The sequence below is a fragment of the Lacerta agilis genome, chromosome 2 (assembly GCF_009819535.1).
Source record: "Lacerta agilis isolate rLacAgi1 chromosome 2, rLacAgi1.pri, whole genome shotgun sequence".
Lineage (NCBI taxonomy): Eukaryota > Metazoa > Chordata > Lepidosauria > Squamata > Lacertidae > Lacerta > Lacerta agilis.
Window position 1 is genome coordinate 26068683 of NC_046313.1, and position 12748 is coordinate 26081430.

The following is a 12748-nucleotide window of genomic DNA, read 5'->3' on the forward strand; positions in this document are numbered from 1 at the left end:
GAAAATGTACTCCTTCTAAGCAACCCCATTCTCTCTATCACCTGCTAGGAAAGCTGTTCTGTCTGTATCACCTGCTGGGAAAGCTGTTCTGGAAGGAAGTCAAAGGGGCTGTGGTTTGGATTCGAGAGGGAAGGGGAGGGATGGGACGGTTCTGGGAAAGCAATGAATTACTGTACCGACTCATGAACAAACCCCCCTATTGTCCTTGGCCGTGCTGTGGTGGCTAGCACAGCTTAGGACCCATTTATTCATTGACAGTACAGGGCTGTGCCATAGGAGCCCCTCCCTGTCCCTGCATGAACCTATTGTGTGAGTTGTTTGGAAAGGAGGGGAGAGGAGAGCACACCCTGGAGCAAATCTTTCTCAGCTAACCTACTTGGGGCTTCACCTGTAGGCCCAGCCTGCTCCTTCTTGGCTGTCCTGGCCCCTGGCCCCAATGGCTTCCCTAAGGATCCTCCCATCCCCTTGCTCCCTGAGTCTCCGCTTCTTTTGATCTGCAGTGCTGCTGATGCAATTCCCTGCCCGCTCTGCGCATTTCCCTTAGCCCTTCCCCAGCTCTGGACTCTTTCCTTTCCTTTATCCCCCTCCCCTTTCAGTCCCATTTTACTCTCCTGCTTTCTCTCCTGCTCTTCCCCTGTTTCACAGGGCGCTCCAGCATACCAATCTCCTGCAGTGCCTGGCCCAGTGTGCAGAAGTGACGCCCTACCTGCTGGTGATGGAGTTCTGCCCATTGGTGAGTCATTGCTAGAGGGGAATTGCACGCTTCCTCTCTCTCTCCCCCCCCCAACCCCCCCTGAGCTTTGAGGGGCAGGTAAGCAACAAGACCGTGGCTGGACGAGAGCCAAATCCTTGTTTGGGTTCATACCGTATCTCCTCTCCTCATTCTTGCTTGGGTCACGTGAAACCATTTGCTGGTTTCCAGAGGTTTTCCTTCTGCTGTTGAGTTCTCTGGGGGAATCTGTGGCTCTCTGGGTAATGTTGGACTCCAGTTCCCATCATCCCTAATGGTCAGGAATGATGGAAGTTGCCATTCAATAACATCTGGAAGGACACAAGGTTCTGTATCCCATGTACTCTCTCCAAAATATGCTTTGTTTCCCCTCCCCCTCTGTGGGGTACTGGCAGTTTAGTGTAGGGCTGGGGAAACCTCTTCCCTGCTCCTGCCACCCAGATGTTGCTGGACTCTCACTCCCATCCGTCCCGGTCCATTGGTCATGCTGGCTTGAGCTGATGGGAATTGGAGTCCAGCAACACCTGGAGGGCCACAGACTTTCCTATCCCTGGGTTTGGTGCATATGACTCTCCCTCCCCTCGGGCCTTCTTTGGGGCTTGGCACCCACCCCCTTGGCTGCATTGCAGAGATGGTTTCTCTCTCTTGTTCTCCTCCAACCCACCCATTGAGACCGCACAAGAAAGGTCTGTAGGCAGTGGTGCCCATGGGTAACGTTGTTGCTGCTGCTGCCACCCTGACAGGGTGACCTGAAGGGCTACCTGCGGAGCTGCCATGCGGCCGAGGCACTGGCACCAGACCCTCTCACCTTGCAACGTATGGCCTGCGAGGTGTCCTGTGGCCTGCTGCATCTTCACCGCAACAACTATGTGCACAGGTGAGTCAGAGTTCCTGTCTCGTTCCTTTGCCACACTTTCACATGGGAGTGTGTGGAGTAGGGGTGGGGAGGAACCCTGGGAAAGGGGCCAAGTTCTTCATTGGGGTTGACAGTGGAGCACCAGCGGTATCAGTAAAGCGCTAGGCCCAAAATGCAGCAGGAAATAAAATGGGATGTGCACGCAGTGATTCATGGAGCAGCAGATGTCACTGTCAAAACCACCCTGTGGAAGTTGCTGTATTCCATGCCAGACCATTGGTCCATATAGCTCAGTTTTGTTTTCACCAGTGTTTCCTAAACTTGGGTCTCCAGGTGGTTTTTTTTTTTTGGGACTACAACTCCCATCATCCCTAGCTAGCAGGACCCGTGGTCAGGGATGGTGGGAATTGTACTCCAAAAAACAGCTGGACTGGAGACCCAACTTTGGAGAACACTGGTCTACACCGACTGGAAGCAGCTCTCTGTAATCTTAGACAGGAGTATTTCCCAGCCCCACTTAGGAGGACTGAACTTGGAATCTGCTGCACCCAGTTCCGCCACTGATGGTCTCTTTCCATATGATGGTGTTGCCATGTTTATGAACGCAGCATGAGGTAGGGTGTTTGGTTCCTGGTGGCTGGAGGTGGACGTGGTGATGATCCACAGAAGCAGAGATGAGGCTTTCATTTCTGCTTTTGGATTTTCTAAAGGGTTTATGGGCTGAGAAATGGGAAGCCTTGGGTTCTTGGGTGGAAGTTGTGGCCTAAGGGAGAAAGTGAGCCCTAAGGTCCTTTGTGGGGAGTGAAGTTATGTGGACTTATGGCCAGTGTGTGCAAGGTATGGCATGTGTCGCTTGATAGCTTTGTCCTGCAATGGCGTTCTTGTCTTCTTCCTGTTTGCTCTTCCTGGAAATGTGGGTCTCCAGCATGCAACTTGCACTCCAGGAAGAAACCATCCCGCTGTGGATACCCTTCTGCAGATCCTGATCTCCTCCCGTCATCCTGCTCCTCCTCCCCAACAATATCCTGGTGCTGAGTGAGTGGCACTCAAGAGACTCCAGCATCAGTGATTTTGTTGAAGAGGCTGAGCTCTGCCATCTTCTGAGGATGGGAGTCGTCCTTTTGGGGAGTGCATTGAGCTACAAACTGGATGCCCCTAGGCTAAATTTTGCCTCTGCCGTGATCTCACTTCATGGTCTTAGATGAGTCCGTCCCCCATTCCCACCTATCCCTCTCACTCCCTAAAGGTACAAGGGTGTTTTTAGGAACTAGACTTTGCACGGGCAAGAGCAGATTGAAATGCTACATCCTTCAAAGATAGAGCTTTGCTGTAGGGACATTGCTGGGGAAATCAAGAGGGAGGGAGGCAGTTGACAGTGAGTTCAGACTGCTGTCTGTGATGCTCAGACTGCACCTTGCTCTGTGGAGTTGACTCTTGGTGCATTTCAGTAGATAGTCAACCGGTGGCCATTCAGAGATTCATTATTGGTCTTGGTGTGCTAAGCAAACTGGATGAGGGCACATTTGGGATCCTGCCCTGGCACATCTGGTCAGCCCTTTCCCACTCCCCGGCCCTATAGCTTCTGTTGGCCTGATCTGGGTCACAATGCATGAGCTCCCTTGGCTGGCCCGTCGCTTCACGCCTTCCGCTGTGTAATCTTAGCTGGGCGTTTCTTTTGTCTAGTGACCTGGCGCTGCGGAACTGCTTACTCACGGCTGACCTGACAGTCAAAATCGGCGACTACGGCCTCTCTCACTGCAAATACAAAGTAAGTCAGCTTTGGGGGCGGGAGCTGGACAGGGAGCACAAGCCAGCGTTGCTGTTGGGGTTTGTGTTCAGGGCCCCCGCAAGGCTAATGGCGGTAGCAGCCATCTTGGGGGTGAGGGGCAACTCTTGAGTGCAAACATTTTAAGGGGAGAAAAGGCAGGAGGAACAAGTGGTTGGCAAACAGGACCGTGCCTGCTTCACCTGGGCATAGCCGTGCGCAGGGACATGCATCTGGAGGCAGGCTGGGATGTGGGGATCGCCATTCTCCCAGCAACAGTGTCTAAGGCCGAGCAAAAGGGATAGAGGTGGGGGGACAGGCTATTCTCCAACAACAGCGGTTCTTGGGTGGAGTGGACTAGGCCACCTTTGTCATAGGATCACAGAGCTGGAAGGGACTCCAAGGGTCATCTAGTCCCAAGACCCTGCAACCCAGGCATCTCAGCTGAAGCATCCACGACAGGTCGCGATTGCTGTTTCTGTTGGTGCCGGTTTGACGTTGTCTTGCTTTGCCCCTGCATGCCTGGCAGGATGACTACTTTGTGACGGCTGACCAACTGTGGGTACCCCTGCGCTGGGTGGCGCCTGAACTCATCGACGAGGTGCATGGCAACCTGCTTATTGTTGACCAGACCAAGACCAGCAATATCTGGTGAGAAATCGGGGGTGGTACGGGTGGGAAGGAGCTGTTCCTGGGGGGGGGGGGAAGTGACCTTAAGAGCGTGGGATAGCAGCGACGTGAACCCGTAGGCCAGATTTGGCCGGGGGGGGGGGAAGGGGGCAGTGATTTTACTGAGCCAGGTAAACATCTCTTACAGCATCTCATCACTAAGTAATATTTTATGGTTGTTGCGATCCAGCGGGCAACTCTCTGGCTTAGGTTACATTTTGCTCGAAAACAACCAAATGGAAACCTTTGGCCAGGAAAAATGTGATTACAGTGCAACATGGGATATGCCTGCTGAGTTTGCTCTTCCTGTGTGATGTGCACCGTGGTAAACTTCCCTGCTGGGCTACTGTAGCACATTCTACAGGTGATACTCAAAAAATTAGAATATCGTGGAAAAGTACATTTATTTAAGGAATTCAACTTAAAAGGTGAAACTAACATATGAGATAGACTCATGACATACAAAGCGAGAGATGTCAAGCCTTTATTCGTTATAATTGTGATGATTATGGCATACAGCTGATGAAAACCCCAAATTCACAATCTCAGAAAATTAGAATATTAAACGAAATCAACAAAACAAGGATTGCAAATAGAACAATATTGGACCTCTGAAAAGTAGAAGCATGCATATGCACTCAGTACTTGGTTTGGGCCCCGTTTGCATCAATTACTGCCTCAATGTGGCGTGGCGTGGATGCTATCAGGCTGTGGCACTGCTGAGGTGTTATGGAAGACCAGGATGCTCCAATAGCGGCCTTCAGCTCTTCTGCATTGCTCGGTCTCATGTCTCTCATCTTTCTCTTGGCAATGACCCATAGATTCTCTATGGGGTTCAGGTCAGGCGAGTTTGCTGGCCAATCAAGCACAGTAATCCCATGAGCATTGCACCAGGTTTTGGTACTTTTGGTAGTGTGGGTAAATGCAACTTCCCTGGGTTCAAAGGGCCTGGGTGACCCAGCACTCTCCCCACTATGGTGGTGCCACCTGCCACTTCTATGTGCTTTGAGCCCCTTCTCTTGGCAGGTCCTTGGGCGTGACCATCTGGGAGCTCTTTGAACTGGGCAGCCAGCCCTACTGCCACTACTCAGACCGGCAGGTGCTCACCTACGCCATCAAAGAGCAGCAGCTTAAACTTCCTAAGCCGCAGCTCCCACTCTCACTGTCTGACCGCTGGTGAGTGAAGCGGGGTTCTTGGGGGGGGCGGCATGTCATCCCACGAGGGGCAGAGGTGGCCAGCAGGCACTAAAGGACAAGCGTGGAGGAGGCTGGACCTTAGGCAGGTGGGATCAGGTGTGTGGGTGGGCAGATGCTGATAAATGTCTTTGGTGCCAGACTCCCATCTTAGCCCTCTTGCTAGCGAACAGCACACCAAGCCACCAGGACTGGCAAATTGCAAGCTTGGTAAATGTATCTTTTAAGTAAGGGGCAAAAAGGCTGCCACTCAGTGGGTAGAGCACAAGCTTTGCAGGTGCCAGTGAGCACTCTCTAGCAAAGTTCCAGCACCTCTCAGGTGGGCACCCAAGGGAGGCATTCATGGTTAGTTCCAGCCACTGGCGGAGGAAGAGGGGTGCGGGGGGAGTGCACTGCCCCCGGCAGCGCAATCCTGGTGGGGTGCCATCGCAGCTGCCCCCTGCCTGCGCTGGGTGCCACACCCCCAGGATGCGTGCCAGCCCCAGCCCCGCCTGCTCTCCGCCCCCCCGGTGCCAGAGCATGAAGCTCCGCCACTGGTTCCGGCACCACTTTCCCTAGAAAAATCAGTACTGATTACATCCTTATTTCAGGGATTGTGGTATATCGGTACATCACAATGTTTAGCTGGGGATATATTGCATCTTTGAAAGCCAGACATTGCTCAGCCCTAGCGTGAGGTTAGCCACCCCTGGTCTAAAGGGGTGGCTTTAGGTGTGTGCAGAAGAGAAGGAAGAGTTTCACTAGGGAATTAGGGTAGCAAGGAGCACATTGCCAAGTAGGTTGTTGGCAAGGAGCACATTGCGGATGGAGGAAGGCTGGCTCTGCGAATGACATAATTGCTGAGTGTTGTCCCCAGAGCAAAGGAGCAACCGAGTCTCACCTATCCTCTGCTCTTCCCTATGCGCAGGTACGAGGTGATGCAGTTCTGCTGGCTGCAGCCAGAGCAGCGCCCCACTGCCGAGGAGGTGCACCTCCTGCTCTCGTACCTGTGCGCCAAGGGAGCGCCGGAGGCTGAGGAGGAGTTTGAGCGGCGCTGGAACTCCATGAAGCCTGGCGGCGGTGGTGGAAGAGGAGACGGCTCGGGCTCGGGCTCCAGCCACGTGGGCGTTGAGCTCTCGTCCTTCCCCCTGCTGGAGCATTTCTCCAACGATGGCGACGATGTCCTGACCGTCATGGAGACGAGCCACGGCCTGAACTTTGAGTACAAGTGGGACCAAGGGAAGACTGAGCACCTGCCAGCCTCGGCCATGAGCCCTCGCGACGCCGCGCGTTATCACGAGCTCTACTACGCTGCCAGCAGCAGCAGCAGTGGAAGAGGGGACGGCAGGCACCTCAGCCTGGGGGTCTCGCCCTCCTGCTACGAGTGCAAAGTGCAGGGCTGCCCCGGCCTGCACACACCAGGTGTGGTGCCCGTGCTGAGTGCCCACAGCCCCTCCCTGAACAGCGAGTACTACATCCGTATCGAGGAGGCGGTCTCCGAGGGCAGTGGGACGGACCTAGACTACACCATGTGCTCCTACAGCCCGGAGTTTGGCCGCCCCTCCCACTGGCAAGCCAAGGAGGGCTGCTACGAGTCGAACAGCAGCCCCACCGTCTCTCTCACCATGGAGCCCCTGCTGGGGCATTCTGGCGCACATGGGGACAGCGGTCACTGGGAGCCCCCTGACTACTACTCCTATGGAGGGCAAGGGGACAAGGAGGCCTCGCCGTACTACGAGGCCTCCCTGAAAGACAGCCCCGAGGACTACCTGCTCGAGGAGCACGGGGCTTCTGAGTGGCCTGTGGCAGCTCCGCAGAAAAGCATATTTGCTGACCCGCTTGGTGCTTCGCCCTCGGTGGGCTACGCCTGCAAGGAGGAGGCTGCAGTGGCAGACTCGGTCACTCTGGAACTGGGAGAGGAGGAGGAAGAGGAGGAGGAGGAGGAGGAGAACTCGTGTGGCAGCCCAGGGAGCGAAGGGGATGAGAACAATGGGTCCCCTTCCTCCAGCAAGCACTGGACGTCCAACACCTCTGCCAATAACAACAGCTGCCACCTGCTGCCGCCGTGTGAGCCACCTGCCAAAGACAGCTGGTGCTACCGCCACATGATCACTTTCCAGGGACTCATGGCAGAGCCGCTGTGTACTGTACCCCGTGATGGCCCCACGCTAGGCATCGAGGACCTGCGAGCGGCCCTTCTTGGCGAGGAGCGGGTGGCATCATCTCACGCGGGCTCCCCCTGCCTGGACACCAACTTGCCTTCAGAGGAACGAGCCTCAGCCGAGGTTACCAGCATAGAGATCGGCGCAGGTGATGCCACAAATCCCTTGACCGAGGTGGAGTACCTCCTGGCTGCCACCACTCCACCACCACCGGGGGACACGGATTTAGTGGTGTCAGCACTGGAACCCGCCAACAACACGGACACAGGGGGTGCCACCGTGCCAGAGGAGGAGGCACCGGGAACTGGAGAAGACCCCATCGTGGTGGAAGAGACCTCGGCCGAATGCTCGCCCAAAGTGCCGCGAGAGATCAACGTGGACAGTGGCAAGAACACCACGACCAGTGAGCAAGACAGGACGCCAGACAAGACTGTTTCAAGCGCCAGCTTCCCTGACTTGGATGAGGCCAGTGATGAGGACACGGCTGAGCTCACGTCCGGGGTCTTCACTGACTTCCCAGTTGATTGTACCGAGCGGCAGGACGTCATAGTCACCCTCAAGTCCTTGCAGAAGCAGGTGGAAACCCCTGACTCCCTGGAGTCACTGGACATCCCCTCCACCACCAGCTCCTGCGAAGCATTCAGCCCCACAGCCTACGTGCCCTCAAGCCAGCCCAAAGCCTTAGACAGCGGCTACGACACAGAGAACTACGAGTCACCTGAATTTGTCCTGAAGGAGCCTCATGAGCCACGGGAGCCCGAGGCCTTCACCCAGCTAGAAAAGGCACCGACGGCCCCGAGGGCCCAGCCAAGAGCTGAGCCTCTCCAACTCCTTCAGCGCTGAGCTGCAGGGCTTAGACGAGAAGAACCCTTACCGTGACTCGGCCTACTTCTCCGACTACGATACCGAAGGGGGGGACTCGGGAGGATGGGGAAGGGGACAGTGATGGTTCTGAGGGCATGAGCCAAAGCTCCCCCAGGCAGACGTTGGAGAGTTGGGGAAGGACCCCGACCAAAATAGCGCAGGCGAGTCTCGGCCTACTTTCCTCGAGCCCACTTGCCCACAGGTAGATGGCATGGGGTGTACCTTTCCTCCAGCGACTAGCAACCAGGGGACGGGGACAAGCTTGTCACAGGAGCTGGTAGTGAATGGAGTCACTGTTGCTGAGCTGGACTCATCCAGAGGCAATGGGGCTGTTGCCGTGCCCAGGTGCTGCCCCCTGCCACCAGGTCCTTTTTCTTGTCGCCTGTGGTTGTGAGTCCAGATGTGCCGAATGGGGCTTGCGAGGGAGATGCGGGGACGGGGAGCAATGCAGTGGCAGAGGAACCCGGGGAAGGGCAGGAACGATGCTGCCAGGGCGAGCAGCCCCAGAGCAGCCCTGGGCTCTCGCTGGACCTTTCAGCGGCACCCTCTCGGCACTTGTCCTGTCCCCGCTGAGCTTGAGGAAGAGGACGACGACACGGAGGACAGCGATGAGTCGGACGAGGAGCTGCGGTGCTACAGCATCCAGGACCAGAGCGAGGAGAGTGAGGAGGAGCTGCCTGCTGTGCCCATTGTGGTGGCCGAGAGCCACAGTGCCCGCAACCTGCGCAGCCTGCTCAAGATGCCCAGCCTGCTGGTGGAGACCTTCTGTGATGACCTCGAACGCAAGAAGAAAGCGGTCTCCTTCATCGAAGATGTCACTGTCTACCTCTTTGACCAGGTGAGTTGTTTTCTGGCGGGCTGGAGTTGACAACCGGAAGAGGCCTCAAGTATGCTTTAGCATACACACGAATCGAAAGTTGTGTGCCTCTTTTGTAGGAAACGTACACTTTTTGTGCATTCTGCAATTTCCATTCTGCAAACAACAGAAAATACCCCCCACCCCCCAGCTATAAGCACCTGCTGATTTCTTAACTGAGTATATTTTTCATCATTTGTTTTGAACGGTGCTGGTTACCAACATCCACTAATCTTGATCGTAGTCTTGCAAGTCCGGACAAAGAAACCTTCATCCTAGTCTCAGACCTAAATTTGAACATGATTCTCAGTTGTTGTTGTTGTTTTAAAAAAACAAACCAGTTACATTAATATGGGAGTGACCCAAACTTTTTGCAAGGCCAGGGTTTGCGAGCGGGGGGAGGGAGCGGGGGGCGTTAATTATGGCAGCCACCCTGGGAGCAAATAAAGGTAGGAGGGTGTTTATTCCCAGGAGGGCAACCTGGATCCCAGAAGTTGCTCCCCGGAGACAATGAGATAATTTGCCCATTTGTTTCTTCTGTGCACAGGAAGCCCCACGAAGGAACTGGCAGAGCATCCTTTCCCGGAGTAACAGAACCTCCTGTGGCACCACCTGTGCATAAGGACAGCAACGGTTCCCCAAGCCCAGCAGAGAGAACAGATGCACCCAGCAGTTCCTCGGAAGGGAGCACCTCTGGAGAGAGTAAGGGTAGGAAACCAGAAGGGAACGGAGCAGGGCTCTGCGGGGCCCTGATGTTCCTCCATCATGACACATGCACAGGCTGCTTTTCTGATCTCAACCCGTCTAGGTCTGTTATTGGGTGCCGTATTTTTACACCGCTTCACTATGCAACGGAGATGGGGCACCCTCCAGATGTTGTCAACTCCCAGCAGCCCTAGCCATTTGGTTGGGTCAGACTTGGGGATGATGGGAGCTGTAGTCGATGACAACAGCTGGAAGGCCATTGTGTCACTTGATTGGAACAGATTATGGGCTGCATTGCTCCAAGCAGCAGCTTACGTAAAGCAATCTGCATCTGGCCACTAGAGGGGGATAGAAATTGGCCCTGCTGCATAGCAAGACCTTTTGGACTATGGTAGTAGGAACTTGGCAATGCAGCAATTGGCCGGGAGACTAACAGGAAGCAGCGGAGCACAATTGGCCAAATGTGGGGTGGGATTTTGGGCCCAGCTCCTTACCTTCCACTGTGTGTCTTCCCTCTTCAGGTGGTGGTTTTGAGTGGGAAGATGACTTCCCCCTCATGCCAGTGAAAGCATCCGTCATGCCATCGTTGACGTTGGCGACACCTGAGCCTGCCCTCCCCGGACTGCCACCCACACTAGTGCCAGCTCAGAAGCAGGTGCTGCCCATCCAGTTTTCACGCTTCACAGTCTCACCTGCCCCCGTGTCGAGGTTTCTCCATCACACACGTCACTGACTCGGACACCGGGTCTGTAGGAGGTAAGGTGCATTCAGGTAGCAGAAGAAAGGGGCCCATTGAGAAGGGGTGAGCCCAGAAGTCTCAAGCATGTAGCTCTTTCTGTCCCTGGGGTCTGGAGGAAATGTCTGTCAAGCCACATGGCCTGGCCTAGATGTCACATGATCAACGGTAGGAAATGGGAGGAATAATTAAACATGAATAGGAAATGGGGAACAGTCCTGATTTCCACGGGATGCTGTTGAGTGATGGAACTTGTGTGGACCACCAGTCCATAAAAATTCTACCAAGGCCATGTTTATGTGAAACAATTTCAGTATACCAAATGCACTAAAAAAAAAAACCCACCACATTTTGTAATGTACACAGCAATTGAATAGATGGAAACAACAGGGATATGGATCTGCTTTTAAGAGAGATCCTTCTAAGAAGCTTTTGTTCACGTGGACCTTAGAGCCCCTCCGAGGTGCCTTTGTCTACCAAAAGAGTGTGACTGCTCGTTTTGTAGGAAGTAGGGCCAGGAGGATATTCCCCTACAACTTCACTGAATTGATCCATGGTTTGTTAGGATGGACATTGTGTGTTCCTGTTCTCAAAATATAACTGAATGGGGGAAGACCTAAGACACTCCAGAATGAATAACTCCTATGGAAGCATCCAAGGTTGTTTGCCTATGTTCACTTGGGCACAACCCATTCTGTTAAACCCACTGGGATCATGTTCAGGGTGCACCATCAATGAAGGAACTACAGGCAAATTATGGACTCCTCCTGGATTACAAGCTCTGGCCAGCGAGGCTCAGGTTGCAAAGCATAATCTGGGTCGAGTTCTGCAGTGGACTGGCGCCCATTGGGAGTGGTAGGGAGGACGGCAGGGAGGCCAACAGCTAGGGGGAGCCAGAGCCAATGACAGCAGCCTGGACTGGTGGTAAATAGCAAGGTGGGGTTTGGCTGAGGGCAAAAGCCCCATTCATCAACCTTTGCTGAGTGCCTGAGCGGAATGTTTTGAATGGGGCTTCTGGTTCCAAAGCAACCTAAGATGCAAGCCTGCTTGCACTCTGTTCTATGTTGGGGAACCTGATTGTATTCTTCCTTTAAAAAACAACACCCCAAATCATTGTAGAGGTGGGTGAGGGGCTGGTGGCATGAACTATAAAATTGGCTTAAGTCATGGGGGCTAGGCTGGGCATTTGTCTCTCCTTTGGTTCTCAACAGCCTTCACAGCCTTGCATTTCATGCAGTAAGAATGGATTCTGCAACTTGGAAAGCTATGTACAAGGCCTCCTTTAAGGTTGTGACGCCCCGTTACTAACTCCGCCTTTTCCCTCTCTTTTTAGGAAGCAGTGAAAACAGAGGCGACAGAGAATGAGCTTAGCCATGGGCCTCAATTTTGGACTTGTCACCTTGCCCCCTACAGCATTGTTTCTGCATCGGGGCTAAGGAGTAAGGATGGAGGCCCGGAACTTGGGTGGCGGTGGGGGCCTCACTCTTACTATATATATATTTTTCTTTTTTAAGAGGCGGATTTTATTGGACCAGTTCTGGCTGCTGCTAGGCTGGAGATGCCCCACAGCGTGGCGATTTTGTGACAAGCGTGTGGATGTGAGAGGGTGTGTGTGCGTGTGTGGGTGTGTATATGTACAGATAGACATATAGACATATAGTACATACAGCATTTAAAGGGTAGAGCTGTGACCTCGCTAACATCGCTGCCCCCCTCCACCCAAGCCATTTTGATACCCCACCTCCTCCCTCTCCAGCTCATGCCTCTTGGATGTTTCGACCCACATTGGCTTCCCAAATTGGGGCACTGCCTTGAGATCACCGCCACCTTTTTCTTCCTCCTGCCTGTTCTTGTAAGCTTCTCATGTGTGCTTTCCAAGCCCAGCACGGAATAGAGAGCGAAAGCGAGAGAGAGCACATAGCCTTGCACCGTGTGTCATTCAGACATGCTTAAATTTGGCCCTTGAAAGCTGAGTACTCCTTCCTTCCTTCTCTCCCTTCCTTGTGACTGCAAGTCCCTTCTTGCCCCTCTCCCTCTACATCTGGCTGTGTGGGTGTAGCCTGCTGTTCGGCTGCGCATCAAATAAGGGAGAGGTGAGAGAATGGATGGTAGGCAAACTCAAGTGGCACGTAGGGGAGCTAGGCGAGGTAAGGTGGCATTTCATTTGTGGGACGGGCTCAGTAGCCGCCTTCCCTTTCCACAGTGTGTTTCTGCTGCCCCCTCCTTCCCACG

General features: G+C 54.1%; 1 protein-coding gene across 1 annotated transcript in view; it reads left to right on the plus strand.

Annotated features, from left to right (window-relative positions):
• AATK (apoptosis associated tyrosine kinase) overlaps window positions 1–11971 on the plus strand; it is a 74045-nt gene extending 62074 nt beyond the window's left edge. The window contains 14 exon segments of the mRNA XM_033138995.1: window positions 646–733; window positions 1474–1607; window positions 3270–3354; window positions 3881–4002; window positions 5047–5196; window positions 6122–8131; window positions 8133–8265; window positions 8267–8306; window positions 8309–8563; window positions 8566–8780; window positions 8782–9057; window positions 9623–9783; window positions 10302–10536; window positions 11850–11971. Coding sequence (XP_032994886.1) covers window positions 646–733; window positions 1474–1607; window positions 3270–3354; window positions 3881–4002; window positions 5047–5196; window positions 6122–8131; window positions 8133–8265; window positions 8267–8306; window positions 8309–8563; window positions 8566–8780; window positions 8782–9057; window positions 9623–9697 — 3583 coding nt within the window. The 3' untranslated portion in view covers window positions 9698–9783; window positions 10302–10536; window positions 11850–11971.
• The last annotated feature ends 777 nt before the right edge of the window (window positions 11972–12748 follow it).